At 58.5% G+C, this 13263-nt stretch overlaps 1 protein-coding gene across 2 annotated transcripts; it reads left to right on the plus strand.

The window, feature by feature from the left end:
• The first annotated feature begins 825 nt into the window (after positions 1 to 825).
• Positions 826 to 7424, plus strand: LOC128850015 (homeobox protein otx5-like). 2 transcript variants are annotated; one of them, XM_054052826.1, is made up of 5 exons: positions 826 to 1033; positions 3364 to 3517; positions 5231 to 5385; positions 6352 to 6503; positions 6580 to 7424. In XM_054052826.1, exons 3-5 carry the CDS (start codon positions 5289 to 5291, stop codon positions 7207 to 7209), a joined length of 879 nt encoding a protein of 292 aa, XP_053908801.1. In that variant the 5' UTR covers positions 826 to 1033; positions 3364 to 3517; positions 5231 to 5288; the 3' UTR covers positions 7210 to 7424. The 2 variants fall into 2 exon arrangements, with proteins under 2 accessions (XP_053908801.1, XP_053908802.1); XM_054052827.1 differs by lacking the exons at positions 826 to 1033; positions 3364 to 3517 and having other exon boundaries at positions 5154 to 5390; positions 6324 to 6503.
• Positions 7425 to 13263: the final 5839 nt, after the last annotated feature.

The following is a 13263-nucleotide window of genomic DNA, read 5'->3' on the forward strand; positions in this document are numbered from 1 at the left end:
CTATTTTACATGAAAATAGGTGCGTTTCACTACAAATAGATGCGCTTCCGTTAAAAATAGATACATTTCTTACAAAAGTAGTGATGTTTCGCATAAATATAGGTTTGTTCACATCAACCCAGGTTTATTTTAATAAATACAGGTGTATTTTACCTAAATAGATCTATTTTTAACACAAAACCAGATCTATTTTACTAAAATATCGGTATATTTTACATAAACCCAGGAGTACTTTACTCAATGTAGGTATATTTCTGATAAAAATAGATGTATTTTATATAAATATGGGTGTATTTTATAGAAATACACTGCATTTTATGTAAATATAGGTGTATTTCACATAATATAGGTACATTTACCTAAGTATAGGTATATTTTACCGAATAAAGATAATATTTTACCAAAATATAGGCATATTTTATATAAATACAGGCATATATTCCCTAAATAGAGGTATATTTTACTAAATAGGAGTACTTTTCTTATAAAAATGGGTATATTTTATATTAATATTGGTATATATTACTTAATTATAGGTATATTTTACCAAATAGGAGTACCTTTCTTATAAAAACAGGTGTATTTTATATTAATATTGGTATATATTCCCTAAATAGAGGTATATTTTACCAAATATGAGTACTTTTCTTATAAAAACAGGTGTATTTTATACTAATATTGGTATATATTCCCTAAATAGGGGTATATTTTACTAAGTAGGAGTACGTTTCTTATAAAAATGGGTATATTTTATATTACTCTTGGTATATATTCCCTAAATATAGGTGTATTTTAGTATATAGGAGTACCTTTCTTATAAAAGCGTATATATTTTATATTAATATTGGTATATATTCCCTAAATAGAGATATATTTTACGAAGTAGGAGTACGTTTCTGATAAAAATGGGTATATTTTATACTAATATTGGTATATATTCCCTAAATAGAGGTATTTTTATGTAGATGTGGATCTATTTTCGAGGAGTGGGGGTAGATTTGACCTAAGCGCCGTTCTCTTGTCCTGATTCCAGGTAGATTTTACCTAAACTCGGGTCTGTTTCCAACCGCAGGCGTCGGGGCTGCTCTCCCCGTTCGTTAGGCTTTAATTAGGAGTGGGGGGGGGGTCTGGGGGGGCTCTCCCAGCGGCTGCGGCTGCGCTGTGTCCCCCCCGTTCCCCCCCCCCGGATTAGGGTTAATCGGCCCTAAATCCCCACGTCTGGAAAACAACCTAATCAGCGCCGTCCGCGCCCCCCCAGCTGCTCCGGGGAGAGGATCGGGGGGGGCCCTGTGCCATCGCGGGGGGTCCTTGTGACTTTGGGGGGGACTCTGTGGCATTCTGGGGGAGTCCTGCAGGATTGGAGGGGGTCCTGGAGGGTTTGGGGGAGTCCATGTGCGGTTTGGGGGGGAATCCTAGAGGATCTGTGGGGTCCTTATGCCGTTTGGGGGGGGTCCTAGAGGATTTGGGGGGTCCTTGTGCCATTTGGGGGGGGTCCTAGAGGATCTGGGGGGTCCTTATGCCGTTTGGGGGGGGTCCTAGAGGATTTGGGGGGTCCTTGTGCTGTTTGGGGGGGGCCCTAGAGGATCTGGGGAGTCCTTATGCCCTTTTGGGGGGAGTCCTAGAGGATTTGGGGGGTCCTTGTGCCGTTTGGGGGGGGTCCTAGAGGATCTGGGGGGTCCTTATGCCCTTTTGGGGGGAGTCCTAGAGGATTTGGGGGGTCCTTGTGCCGTTTGGGGGGAGTCCTAGAGGATTTGGGGGGTCCTTGTGCCGTTTGGGGGGGTCCTAGAGGATCTGGGGAGTCCTTATGCCCTTTTGGGGGGAGTCCTAGAGGATTTGGGGGGTCCTTGTGCCGTTTGGGGGGGGGTCCTAGAGGATTTGGGGAGTCCTTATGCCATTTGGGGGGGTCCTGGAGGATTTGGGGGGTCCTTGTGCTGTCTGGGGGGGGGTCCTTGATGATTGGGAGGGGTCCTTATGCCATTTCGGGGGGGTCCTGGTGGATTTGGGGGGGGTCCTGGAGGATTTGTGGGGATCCTTGTGCCGTTTGGGGGTGGTCCTGCGTGATTTGGGGGGCTCCTTGTGCCATTTGGGGGGGTTCTGGAGGATTAGGGGGGGTTCTTTCCCCATTTGGGGGGGCCTGAAGGATTTGGAGAGAGTCCTTGTGCCATCTGGGGGAGTCCTGGAGGGTTTGGGGTGCTCCTTGTGCCATTTGGGGGGTCCGTCTGCCTTTGGGGTGTCCCTGCTCCATTTTGGGGAGACCCTGAAGGATTGGGGCGCTCCTTGTGCCCTTTAGGGGGGTCCTTCTGCCTTTGGGGTGTCCCTGCTCCATTTGGGGGTGGTCCTGGAGGATTTGGGGGGGCTCCTTGTGCTTTTGGGGGGGTCCTGGAGAATTTGGGGGGAGTACTCATGCCATGGGGGGGGGGCCTTGTGCTTTTGGGGGAGTCCTGGAGGATTTTGGGGGGGTGTCTTTGTGCCTTTGAGGGGTTCCTCGTGCCATTTTTTGGGGGGGGGAATCCCCCAGGATTTGGGGGGGTCCCTTCTCCATGGGGGGGGTCCCCATTTCCCCCCCCCCCCCCCCCGCGTCCCTGTCCCCAGACGCGGCAGCTGGCGCCGGGATTAACTCGGTGCCCTTCGGAATGGCGGGAAGGGGGGGGGTGTCCCCCCCTCATTCCGTGTCCCCCCCCAGAGTCACCCCCAAATCCAGCTGAGGCTGTTAAGCCCTCGTTGTCCTCCCTTTTCGTTAACGAACCCCAGAGTTGGGGACGTCCCTCTGCTCATTAATTAACCCCAGCGATGGGGGGGGGGGGGGGGTGTGACGATGCCCCCCCCAACCCCTCCATTCAGGTTGGGGGCGTTAATTAAGGCTTTATTGCCCCCCCACTTTGTTAACGAACATTGGGGTTGGAGGGGTGATAATAGAGCCCCCCCCCTTCCAAGCTGGTGGTGTTCATTAAAACCTCGTTGCCCCCCACTTTCATTAATGAACCCCGAGGTTTGGGGGGGAGGGGACAGAAATCCCGGGTGGGGGTGTTAATTAAGACCTCGTCCCCCCATTTCATTAACGAACCCCGAGTTTTGGGGGGGGGAACAGTTTTGCCCTCTCTCCCATCCAGAGTTGGGACATTAATTAAGACCTCACCCCCACCTTTCATTAACGAACATTGAGGTTGGGGGGGGACAATGTTGCCCCCCCGTCCCGGGTGGGGGTGTTAATTAAGACCTCGTCCCCCCGTTTCATTAATGAACCCCGGTGAGAGGGGGGGGTGACAATATTGCCCCCCCCCCAGGACAGAGGCATTAATTAACACCCACCCCCCCCTTCCTTAACGAACCCGGGGTGCCCTCCACCCTCGTTTGCCATCGCAGGGGATGAGCGTTAATTGCCGGCAGCGCTGGATTAGAGCCCCGGGGGGGCCGTGTCCCCGTGTCCCCCCCCTCGGGATTAGTGACATCACGGCGGAGCCTTCTTAAACCTCCCCCCGCCGCGAGGACGCCTTCCCCGCCGCCAGCGCCGCCGCAGGTAGGGACGGGGACCGGGACGGCGGGGGGGGGGACACGGCCACCGGCACGGGGACACGGCCACCGGCACGGGAGAGCTGCCCGTGGACCACAGGGACCAACCGGGGCTCTGTCCCACCTTGGGGACAGGGCCACCAACCCCTGGGGGACATCCAATGGTCATGGAGCCACCAGCTCCATCCCAACCTGGGGACGTGGTCATCAACCCCTTGGGGACATCCCGTGGCTCACAGAGCCACCAGCTCCATCCCAGCCTGGGAAGCCTGGGAAGATGTCTCCTAGCTTGAGGACATGGCCACCAACCCCTTGGGGACATCCCATGGCTCACGGAGCCACCAGCTCCATCCCAGCCTGGGGACATGGCCACCAACCCCTTGGGGACATCCCATGGCTGATGGAGCCACCAGCTCTATCCCAACCTGGGGTTGTGGCCACCAACCCCTTGGGGACATCCTGTGGCTCACGGAGCCACCAGCTCCATCCCAGCCTGGGGATGTGGCCACCAGCCCGTTGGGGACATCCCATGGTCACGGAGAAGCCACCAGCTCCATCCCAGCTTGGGAAGCCAGGGAAGATGTCTCCTAGCTTGAGGATGTGGCCACCAGCTCCTTGGGGACATCCCATGGCTCATGGAGCCACCAGCTCCATCCCAGCTTGGGAAGCCTGGGGAGATGTCTCCTGACTTGGGGACCTGCTCCCCAACCCCGGAGAACATCCGACGGCTCATGGAGAAGCCACGCGGCTCCAGCCCTTGTCCCGGAGCTGAGGTGGCCGACCCTTGGGAGATGCCCCACGGGGACATCCCGTGGCTGAGGGAGAAGCCACCAGCCGCGTCCCCGGCGCAGCCACGTGGCCACCAGCCCCGCCGCGCCCTCGTGACACCCCTTGGCCCGGTGACAACTCGTTGGCCGCGTCCCCGGTGCCGAGGTGACCTTCCCGGGCGCGGGGACAAACCACCGGCCGGGGGGGACACGGTCCATGTCCCCAAGGAGGTCCCTGTCCCCCCTGTTCCCCCCCGGTGCCACCGCGTCGCGCCGGACCTCACTGCGCCGAACCACATTGCATCCCCTGCGGTGCCGCGTTGCGCCGTGCCGTGCCGTGTTGTGTTGTGCCATGCGGTGCTGCGTTGCGCCATGCGGCGCCGTGCCGTGTTGTGCCATGCGGTGCCGAGTTGCACTGTGCCATGCGGTGCTGCATTGCGCCGTGCCGTGCTGCACCATGCCATGCCGCGTGCGATGCCGTGCCACATTGTGCCCTGCGGTGCTCCATTGTGCCATGTGGTGCCGAGTTGCACTGTGCCATGCGGTGCCGCGTTGCGCCGTGCTGTGGCATGCACAATGCCGTGCCATGTTGTGCCACGCGGTGCTCCATTGTGCCATGCGGTGCCGTGTTGCGCTGTGCCATGCAGTGCTGCGTTGCGCCGTGCTGTGCTCTGTTGCGCTGTGCCGCGCACGATGCTGTGCCGCGTTGTGCCATGCGGTGCTCCATTGCGCCACGCCGTGCCGTGCTGTGCCATGCCACACCACATTGTGCCATGCGGTACTGCGCTGCGCCGCGCCACGTTGCGCTGTGCCATGCCACGTGCGATGCCGTGCCGCGTTGTGCCATGCGGTGCCGCGTTGCGCCATGCCGTGCTGCGCTGTGCCATGCGGTGTGTGATGCGGTGCCGTGTGTGACACCGTGCCAGGCGTGACGCCCCGCGTGCCCCCCGCAGTGGGCACCGCAGCCGTCGCCGCCGTCGCCGCCGCAGCGCCGGGGGTCGTGCCCGGAGCATGATGGCGTACATCAAACAGCCCCACTACGGCGTCAACGGGCTCAGCCTGGCGGCGCCCGGCATGGACCTCCTGCACCCCGCCGTCGGCTACCCCGGTACCGCCCGGCGCCCCCACGGGGAACGGGGGGCACAGAGGGGGTTTGGGGGCGCATTCGGGGGCACAGAGGGGGTTTGGGGGCGCATTTGGGGGCACAGAGGGGGTTTTTGGGGCACAGAGGGGGTTTGGGTGTACATATGGGGGCACAGAGGGGGTTTTGGGGGGGCTGGGGGGCACAGAGGAGGAGGTTTGGGAGGTGTTTGGGGGCACAGAGGGGGTTTGGGGGCACATTTGGGGGTACAGAGGGGGTTTTTGGGACATAGAGGGGGTTTTGGGGGACCTTTAGGGGTACAGAGGGGTTTGGGGCACAGAGGGGGTTTTGGGGGTGTTTGGGATGGATGGGATGGGCTGGGTTGGGATGGATGGGATCCATGGGGTCCAAGGGGTTGGGATGGATGGGATCCATGGGGCTGGGATGGATGGGATCCATGGGATCCAAGGGGTTGGGATGGATGGGATCCATGGGGTTGGGATGGATGGGATGGATGGGATCCAAGGGGTTGGGATGGGATGGGCTGGATGGGATCCATGGGGTTGGGATGGATGGGATCCATGGGGTTGGGATGGGATGGGATCCATGGGGTTGGGATGGATGGGATCCATGGGGTTGGGATGGGATGGGGTGGATGGGATCCATGGGGTTGGGATGGATGGGATCCATGGGGTTGGGATGGATGGGATCCATGGGGTTGGGATGGGATGGGATCCATGGGGTTGGGATGGATGGGATCCATGGGGTTGGGATGGGATGGGGTGGATGGGATCCATGGGGTTGGGATGGATGGGATCCGTGGGGTTGGGATGGGATGGGGTGGATGGGATCCAAGGGGTTGGGATGGATGGGATGGATGGGATCCATGGGGTTGGGATGGCTGGGATCCGTGGGGTTGGGCTGGATGGGATCCGTGGGGTTGGGCTGGGCTGGGCTGCGCGGAGGTTCCCTTTGACGCCGTCCCCGGTGCAGCGACGCCGCGGAAGCAGCGCCGGGAGCGCACGACGTTCACGCGGGCGCAGTTGGACATCCTGGAGGCGCTGTTCGCCAAAACGCGCTACCCCGACATCTTCATGCGCGAGGAGGTGGCCCTCAAGATCAACCTCCCCGAGTCCCGCGTCCAGGTGAGCCGCCACGCCGCGTGCCGGGCCGCCGCGCGCTCCCGCCCGCCCTCACCGCACGCGTGCCGCCTTCCCGCAGGTGTGGTTCAAGAACCGCCGCGCCAAGTGCCGGCAGCAGCAGCAGCAGAGCAGCGGCCAGGCCAAGGCTCGCCCCGCCAAGAAGAAGAGCTCGCCGGCACGCGACGCCGCCGCCGAACCGGGGGTCCCCGGCCCTTACAGCCCCCCGCCCTCCGCGCCCGCCGGCACCCCCAGCTCCGCCGCCGCCGCCGCCGCCACCGTCTCCATCTGGAGCCCGGCTTCCATCTCGCCCGTCGCAGACCCGTTGGCGTCTTCGGCTACGCCGGGATTACCGCGTTCGGCGCCTTTTCCCGGCACCTACAGCCAAGGCGGCGGTTACGGGCAGGGCTACGCCGGCTCGGCCGCCTATTTCGGCGGCCTGGACTGCGGCTCGTACCTGTCGCCCATGCACGCGCCGCTCGGCGCGCCCGGCGCGGCGCTCAGCCCTTTGGCCGCCCCGGCCATGGGCGCCCACTTGGCCCCTTCGCCCGCCGGTTTGGCCGCGCAAGGGTACGGCACCGCCGGATTGGGCTTCGGCCCCGTCGACTGCCTGGACTACAAGGATCAGGCGACCGCCTGGAAGCTCAACTTCAACGGCGCCGACTGCCTGGATTACAAGGATCAGAGCTCCTGGAAATTCCAGGTGTTGTGAGGGCGCAGCCGCTGCGGCTCCTCGGAGAAGGGCTGCGGCGCGGGGCGGCTGCGCGGCAACCACCGGCCCTGCGCGGAGCCTCCTCGGGGAATGGAGCGTCCCGGCGTGGAGCAGCTTGGAAGCGTGCTGCATCCCAAGGGCCTGGAGCATCCCGGCATGGAGCATCTCCAAATGGAGCATCTCCACATGGAGCATCTCCGCATGGAGCATCTTGGGAGCATGGAGCATTCCTGCATGAAGCATCCCTGCAGCCTGGACCATTCCCGCATGGACCATCCCTGCATGGATCATCCCTGCATGGACCATTCCCGCATGGAGCTTCCGTGCATGGACCATCCCTGCATGGACCATTCCTGCATGGACCATTCCTGCATGGACCATTCCTGCATGGACCATCCCTGCATGGACCATTCCCACATGGACCATTCCTGCATGGATCATCCCTGCATGGACCATTCCTGCATGGACCATTCCCACATGGACCATTCCTGCATGGATCATCCCTGCATGGACCATTCCTGCATGGACCATTCCTGCATGGAGTATCCCTGCATGGAGCATTCCCGCATGGACCATCCCTGCATGGATCATCCCTGCATGGACCATTCCCACATGGACCATCCCTGCATGGACCATCCCTGCATGGACCATTCCCACATGGACCATCCCTGCATGGATCATCCCTGCATGGACCATTCCCACATGGACCATTCCCACATGGACCATCCCTGCATGGACCATTCCTGTATGGACCATTCCTGTATGGACCGTTCCCGCATGGAGCATTCCCGCCTGGAGCATCCGTGCATGGCGGATTCCCGCCTGGAGCATTCCGGCAGCACGGAGCCTCCTCCCGGGCTGCCTCCCTGCATCCCGGCACATCCGCATGGATGCGGTGCAGCCACGGGGGGAGCATCACCGCTGCCCCCCAACCCCCCCCCATAGCCGCTCCCCCCAATTCCTGCGCGGAGCTGAGCCGGAATCTGCCGCACCCCCTGGAATTCCAATTAAAGAAGTGGGAAAAGAAGGGGGCGCGGCCTCTGCTTCTCCTTAACAGGGGAAAAATGGGGGGACCCTCACGAAGGGGGGAGGGGGGGGCGCGAGGGACCCCTGTCTTGGATCCATTGCTCTGGGGAGTCCTGCCCCCCCCAAACCCCCCCTGCACCCCCAAAGGCCCCCTCTGCACCCCCAAACCCCCCCCTGCACCCACAAAGGCCCCCTCTGCCCCCCCAAACCCCCCTCTGCACCCCCAAAGGCCCCCTCTGCCCCCCCAAAGCCCCCTCTGCACCCCCAAAGGCCCCCTCTGCACCCCCAAACCCCCCCTGCACCCCCAAAGGCCCCCCACACCCCCAAAGAACCCCTTTGCACCCCCAAAGCCCCCCTCTGCACCCCCAGGATCCCCCAAGACCCCCAAAGCCCCCCCTGCACCCCCATATGGCCCTGGCTTTGCTGGGGGGGTCTCTGCCCATGGAGGGGCTCTGGGGGGGTGTCTGTGCCCATGGGGGTCCCTGGGGGTGTTTGGGGGGGGTGTCTGTGCCCATGGGGGTCCCTGGAGGTTTATGGGGGGGTCTCTGCCCATGGGGGGGCTCTGGGGGGGTCCTGGAGGGGGGTCTGTGCCCATGGGGGTCCCTGGGGGTGTTTGGGGGGGTCTCTGCCCATGGAGGGGCTCTAGGGGTTCCCTGGGGGTGTTTGGGGGGGTCCCTGCCCATGGGGTTCCTTGGGGTGTCTTGGGGGGGGTCCCCGCAGGTGGGAGTCTCTGTTTCCCCCCCCCCAGGGTTACCCCAGGCCCTGCCAGTGGGCAGATGGGACTTAATCCGGATTGAGCCCGGGAGGGGGCAGGTGGGGGGGACACAGGAGGGTTAATCCGGTTTAAGGGCCCTAATGAAGGGGATTAAGGGGGGGAAGAGGGGGGGCTGAGTGTCCCCTTTGGGTCGGTCATGTGACACATCCAAGATGGCGGCTCTGAGGGCCTCTCCAAAGGGGGGGGGGGGGGTTGCAATTTGCCCTCAGGGGGTTATTTCCTCCTCCAAAGGGCTCAATCCCCCCCTTTAAGGGGCTCAATCCCCCCCTTTAAGGGGTTTAATCCACACTCCAAGGGGTTTAATCCCCACTCCAAGGGGTTCAATCCCCCCTTTAAGGGGTTTAATCCCACCCCAAAGGGTTCAATCCCCCTTTCAAGGGGTTTAATCTCACCTCAAGGGGTTCAAACCTAAATCCAAGGGGTTAAAGCCCTCCCAAAAGGGCTCAATCCCTTTAAGGGGTTCGATCTCCTCCTTTAAAGGGCTCAATCCCCCCTCCAAGGGGTTCAATCACTCCTCCAAGGGGCTCAATCCCCCCCTTTAAGGGGTTTAATCCCTACTCCAAGGGGTTCAATCCCCCCTTTAAGGGGTTTAATCCCACCTCAAGGGGTTCAATCCCCAATCCAAGGGGTAAATTCTCCCTCCAAGGGATTCAATCCCCCCTTTAAGTGTTTTAATCCCACCCCAAAGGGCTCAATCCCCCTTTTAAGGGGTTTAATCTCACCTCAAGGAGTTCAAACCTAAATCCAAGGGGTTAAATCCCTCCCAAAAGGGCTCAATCCCCCTCACAGGGGTTAATTCTCCCTCCAAGGGGCTCAATCCCCCCCTTTAAGGGGTTTAATCCCACCTCAAGGGGTTCAATCCCCAATCCAAGGGGGTAATTCCCCCCTCTAAGGGGCTCAATCCCCCCCTTTAAGGGGTTTAATCCCACCTCAAGGGGTCCAAACCCCAATCCAAGGGGTTTAATCCCACCTCCCGGGAGTTTCAATCCCAAATCCAAGGGGCTCAATCCATTCTCAAGGGGTCAATTCCCCTTTTAAGAGGTTTAATCCCCCCCTCCAAGCGATGCTCAGGGCTGGATTTGGGGGTGAAGGGGCTCTTTCCTGAGGGAATCGCTGCTCCCCAGTTTCCAGGGTTTGGATTTGGGGAGGAAGGGGGCTTTTTTTTGAGGGAATTACTGCACCCCAACTTCCAGAGGCTGCTCAGGTCCGGGTTTGGGATGAGGGGGGGCTGTTTCCTGAGGGAAAAGAGGATCCCATTGCCCGTTTGGAGCTGCAATGGCGCCTGAGGTGATTTGGGGGGGGGGGGGGGGGGGGTTTCTCTCCCGCGCGTTTTCGCACCTCCCGCCTTTCCCGCCCTTTTGTCACGTGACACGAAGGGGGCGGGAAAAGGCGGGCGGGGAGGGAAGGGGGCGCCGCCATTTTGTGATGGGGGGGTGGTGGGGGTGGCAATAGTGAGAGGGGTGCGTGGGGCTGGGAAAGGGATGTGTGGGGCTGGGAAAGGGCAAGGAGGAGAGAGGGAAGGTGGAAAGAGGGGGAAATGGTGGAATGGCGGGTGAGGGGTGTGAAGGGAATGAGTAAGTGAAGGGGTTTGAGAGGTCTGTGAGGGAGCAGCCCCCAAAGGGAGGGGATTGGAAAGGGTTATGTGGGGAAACCAAAGCTTTGAGGAGGTTGAGGTTGGGGCAAAAAGGGGGAGGTTTGGCTGGGGAAGAGGGTGGGCGTGAAGGAGGTGTGGGAAATGCTGGAGGGGGGGTTGAAAACATGAGGTTTGGGGCAAAACTGAGGAAAAGGAGGAAAGGATTCACCTGGGGATGGACATTTAAGTGAGATTTGAGGGGAAAAAAATGAGTAAATCTTGCGGGCTGGTGTGGGATAAAGCGTTTATTGTGGGATGTGGGGATATTGCTGTTCCCTGGGGTGTGAAACACCCAGAAACGCTGTGTTTTGCATGAAAAAATGGACGGCGTCCCCATCCAACCTATTTTTAGAGCTGCTGGATCCTAGAAAAACAACTTAAGAGACGTGGAAAGGGGGAAAAAACCCCACCTGAAATGAAATAATTGGTGTTTTAACTCAGAAAAGTGCTGGTGGCAGAGGTGGCAGTCGGCGGTTAAAGCAGGGATTGCCTGGAAGAAAGAGAAGAAACGCGGGGTTTGGAGTGTTATTCCATAAAACCAGTATGGAATTCCCTGTTCTCCACGTAAACAAACCCTAAACCCAGCAGAATTGGGGTGGTTTTATTTGTCGCTGCTCTGAGCTCCTGTCCGGAGCGTTCATGTCCCGATGAGTATTGCAGTAATTAATGATTAAAGATGAACGATCTGAGACTTTATTGCTCACAAAGAGGGACCTTTGGCTCAATCTGATCGCTGCGAGGGGGTCATTTTGCTCTGCTAAAGGGTTTTCCCAGTGGGAAAAGCATCCCAGGGAGGATTTTTGGCACGAGGAGGCACTGAGCTGGGATATCTGGTGGGGGAAAAGCAGAATTCCACTTGGCTCCCCTCATCCTTTGCCGTAACAATGAGGTTGGATGGGGTTTTTTTCCACTTTATTTGATGGAAAAGTTGCCAAAAAGTCTTCTAATTGGAAATCAACCCCGGTAGTTTTGCCGGCACTGTAGATAGCGACATCCATCAAGGGGAGAAGGATGTTTTATCCAGTGGGATACTCAAATTATTGAATTATTCCGAATTATCCCTCCCGGTGGCTTTATACCAGGTGTGTTTTTTCCACCTGGCAGACCGCACTGGCTTTTTGGGGTGGAAAACAAGGAACGAAGCGATCGTGAGGGTGAGACACGGAGTTGAAATGTCGTTTGGAAGCGCTGACATTCATCTGGTTTATTCCCAGATAAACCCAGCTTGGAATTGTGATCCTCTTCCAGCACCGGGGACCGGCGGAGAGGAAGAGCGATGTTGGAGAGGAAAAGCAGCGTTGATGGAGAAGAAAAACAATGTTGGAGAGGAAAAGCGGCGTTGGTGGAGAGGAAAAGCGAAGTTGGAGAGGAAGAGCGGTGTTGGGAGATGCTGGAGAGGAAGAGCAGCGGATGACAGAGAGGAAGAGCGGCGTTGATGGATGACAGCGAGGAAGAGCGGCGTTGTCGGACGCCGGAGAGGAAGAGCGGGCAACGGCGCCACAGTTTTACAGCGTAATGCACCAAAATAAACCCCGGCGAGGTCCCACCCAGGTAGAAATGGAACGTAAATCCAATTCAAATCCAGCCAATCCTGGGATATAAACAAAGCCTCAAGCCCAGCCTCTCCTGGATTAATTACTCGCACTGGTCAATCACTGCTAACCCGCCTCATTGGGGTGCAGTCCAAGCCGCTGGCCCTGCCTACCCTTGCTTGCACCTCGCCAATCGCCAGCGGAGCCTCCGCGCCGGCTCAACCAGTTTGGAACTGGGACGCTGAGGACCCTGGGATGGGCTGGGAGCCGGGCTGCCCGCGCTGCCGGCTGCGAAGCCGTATCCCAACGGCATCCCCGCCTAAAGGGAAGGGACTTCCCAGCTTGACTGGAGCCGAAAGCGCTTCTTAAGGATTCCTTTCCGTCCCTGACGCTCTGTAAATGCTGTTTTGTTGGGATAAGAGAGAAAACCCACCCGGCACGGTGTTTTAATCGGAGTTAAATCTCTGCCGAACACCGGAGAGGTTTTCACTGGGAGTGAAATCGGGAGCAGCCCCACAGGCCTGTGGCAAGGAAGGAACGTAACCCCCCTCCCTCGCTGCTTTGTTTCAGCCAGGATTCCAGAATCCGCGGAATGAACTTGTTTTATCGACACCGGTGGGACCCAAACAGCAAATTTGATCGGAGAAAGTGGCGTTCGGATGGAAACCGGCTCCGCTCCAGCCTCTGTCTCCTACTTTTCCTCCGTCAAAAAGGCTTTCTTTGCCTGTACGACCAGGTCTCGGTTTAAACCTCACCTTTTAGCCCGTTAGTTATCCATCCCGGCTACCAAAATCCCCTCGGTGACCATAATTAAGCGTGGGGCTCGTTACCAGCATGGTTTTCTCTCCTGGATTTGCCATATCCGTGCCTGTGCCGGGCTTTCCCTCTAAGGATGCCTGTGCTAGCCCAACTCGCACCCTTGCTAGCCCCACCGAGGCCCTTGCTAGCCACATTGAGGCCATTGGTAGCCGGACAGCCATGCTAGCCCAACTCACACCCTTGCTAGCCCCACCGAGACCCTTGCTAGCCACATTGAGGCCATTGCTAGCCCACCTCACACCCTTGGTAGCCCCAGGGAGGCCGTTGCT

The sequence above is a fragment of the Cuculus canorus genome, chromosome 37 (genome assembly GCF_017976375.1).
Source record: "Cuculus canorus isolate bCucCan1 chromosome 37, bCucCan1.pri, whole genome shotgun sequence".
In the NCBI taxonomy this organism is placed as follows: Eukaryota; Metazoa; Chordata; class Aves; order Cuculiformes; family Cuculidae; genus Cuculus; species Cuculus canorus.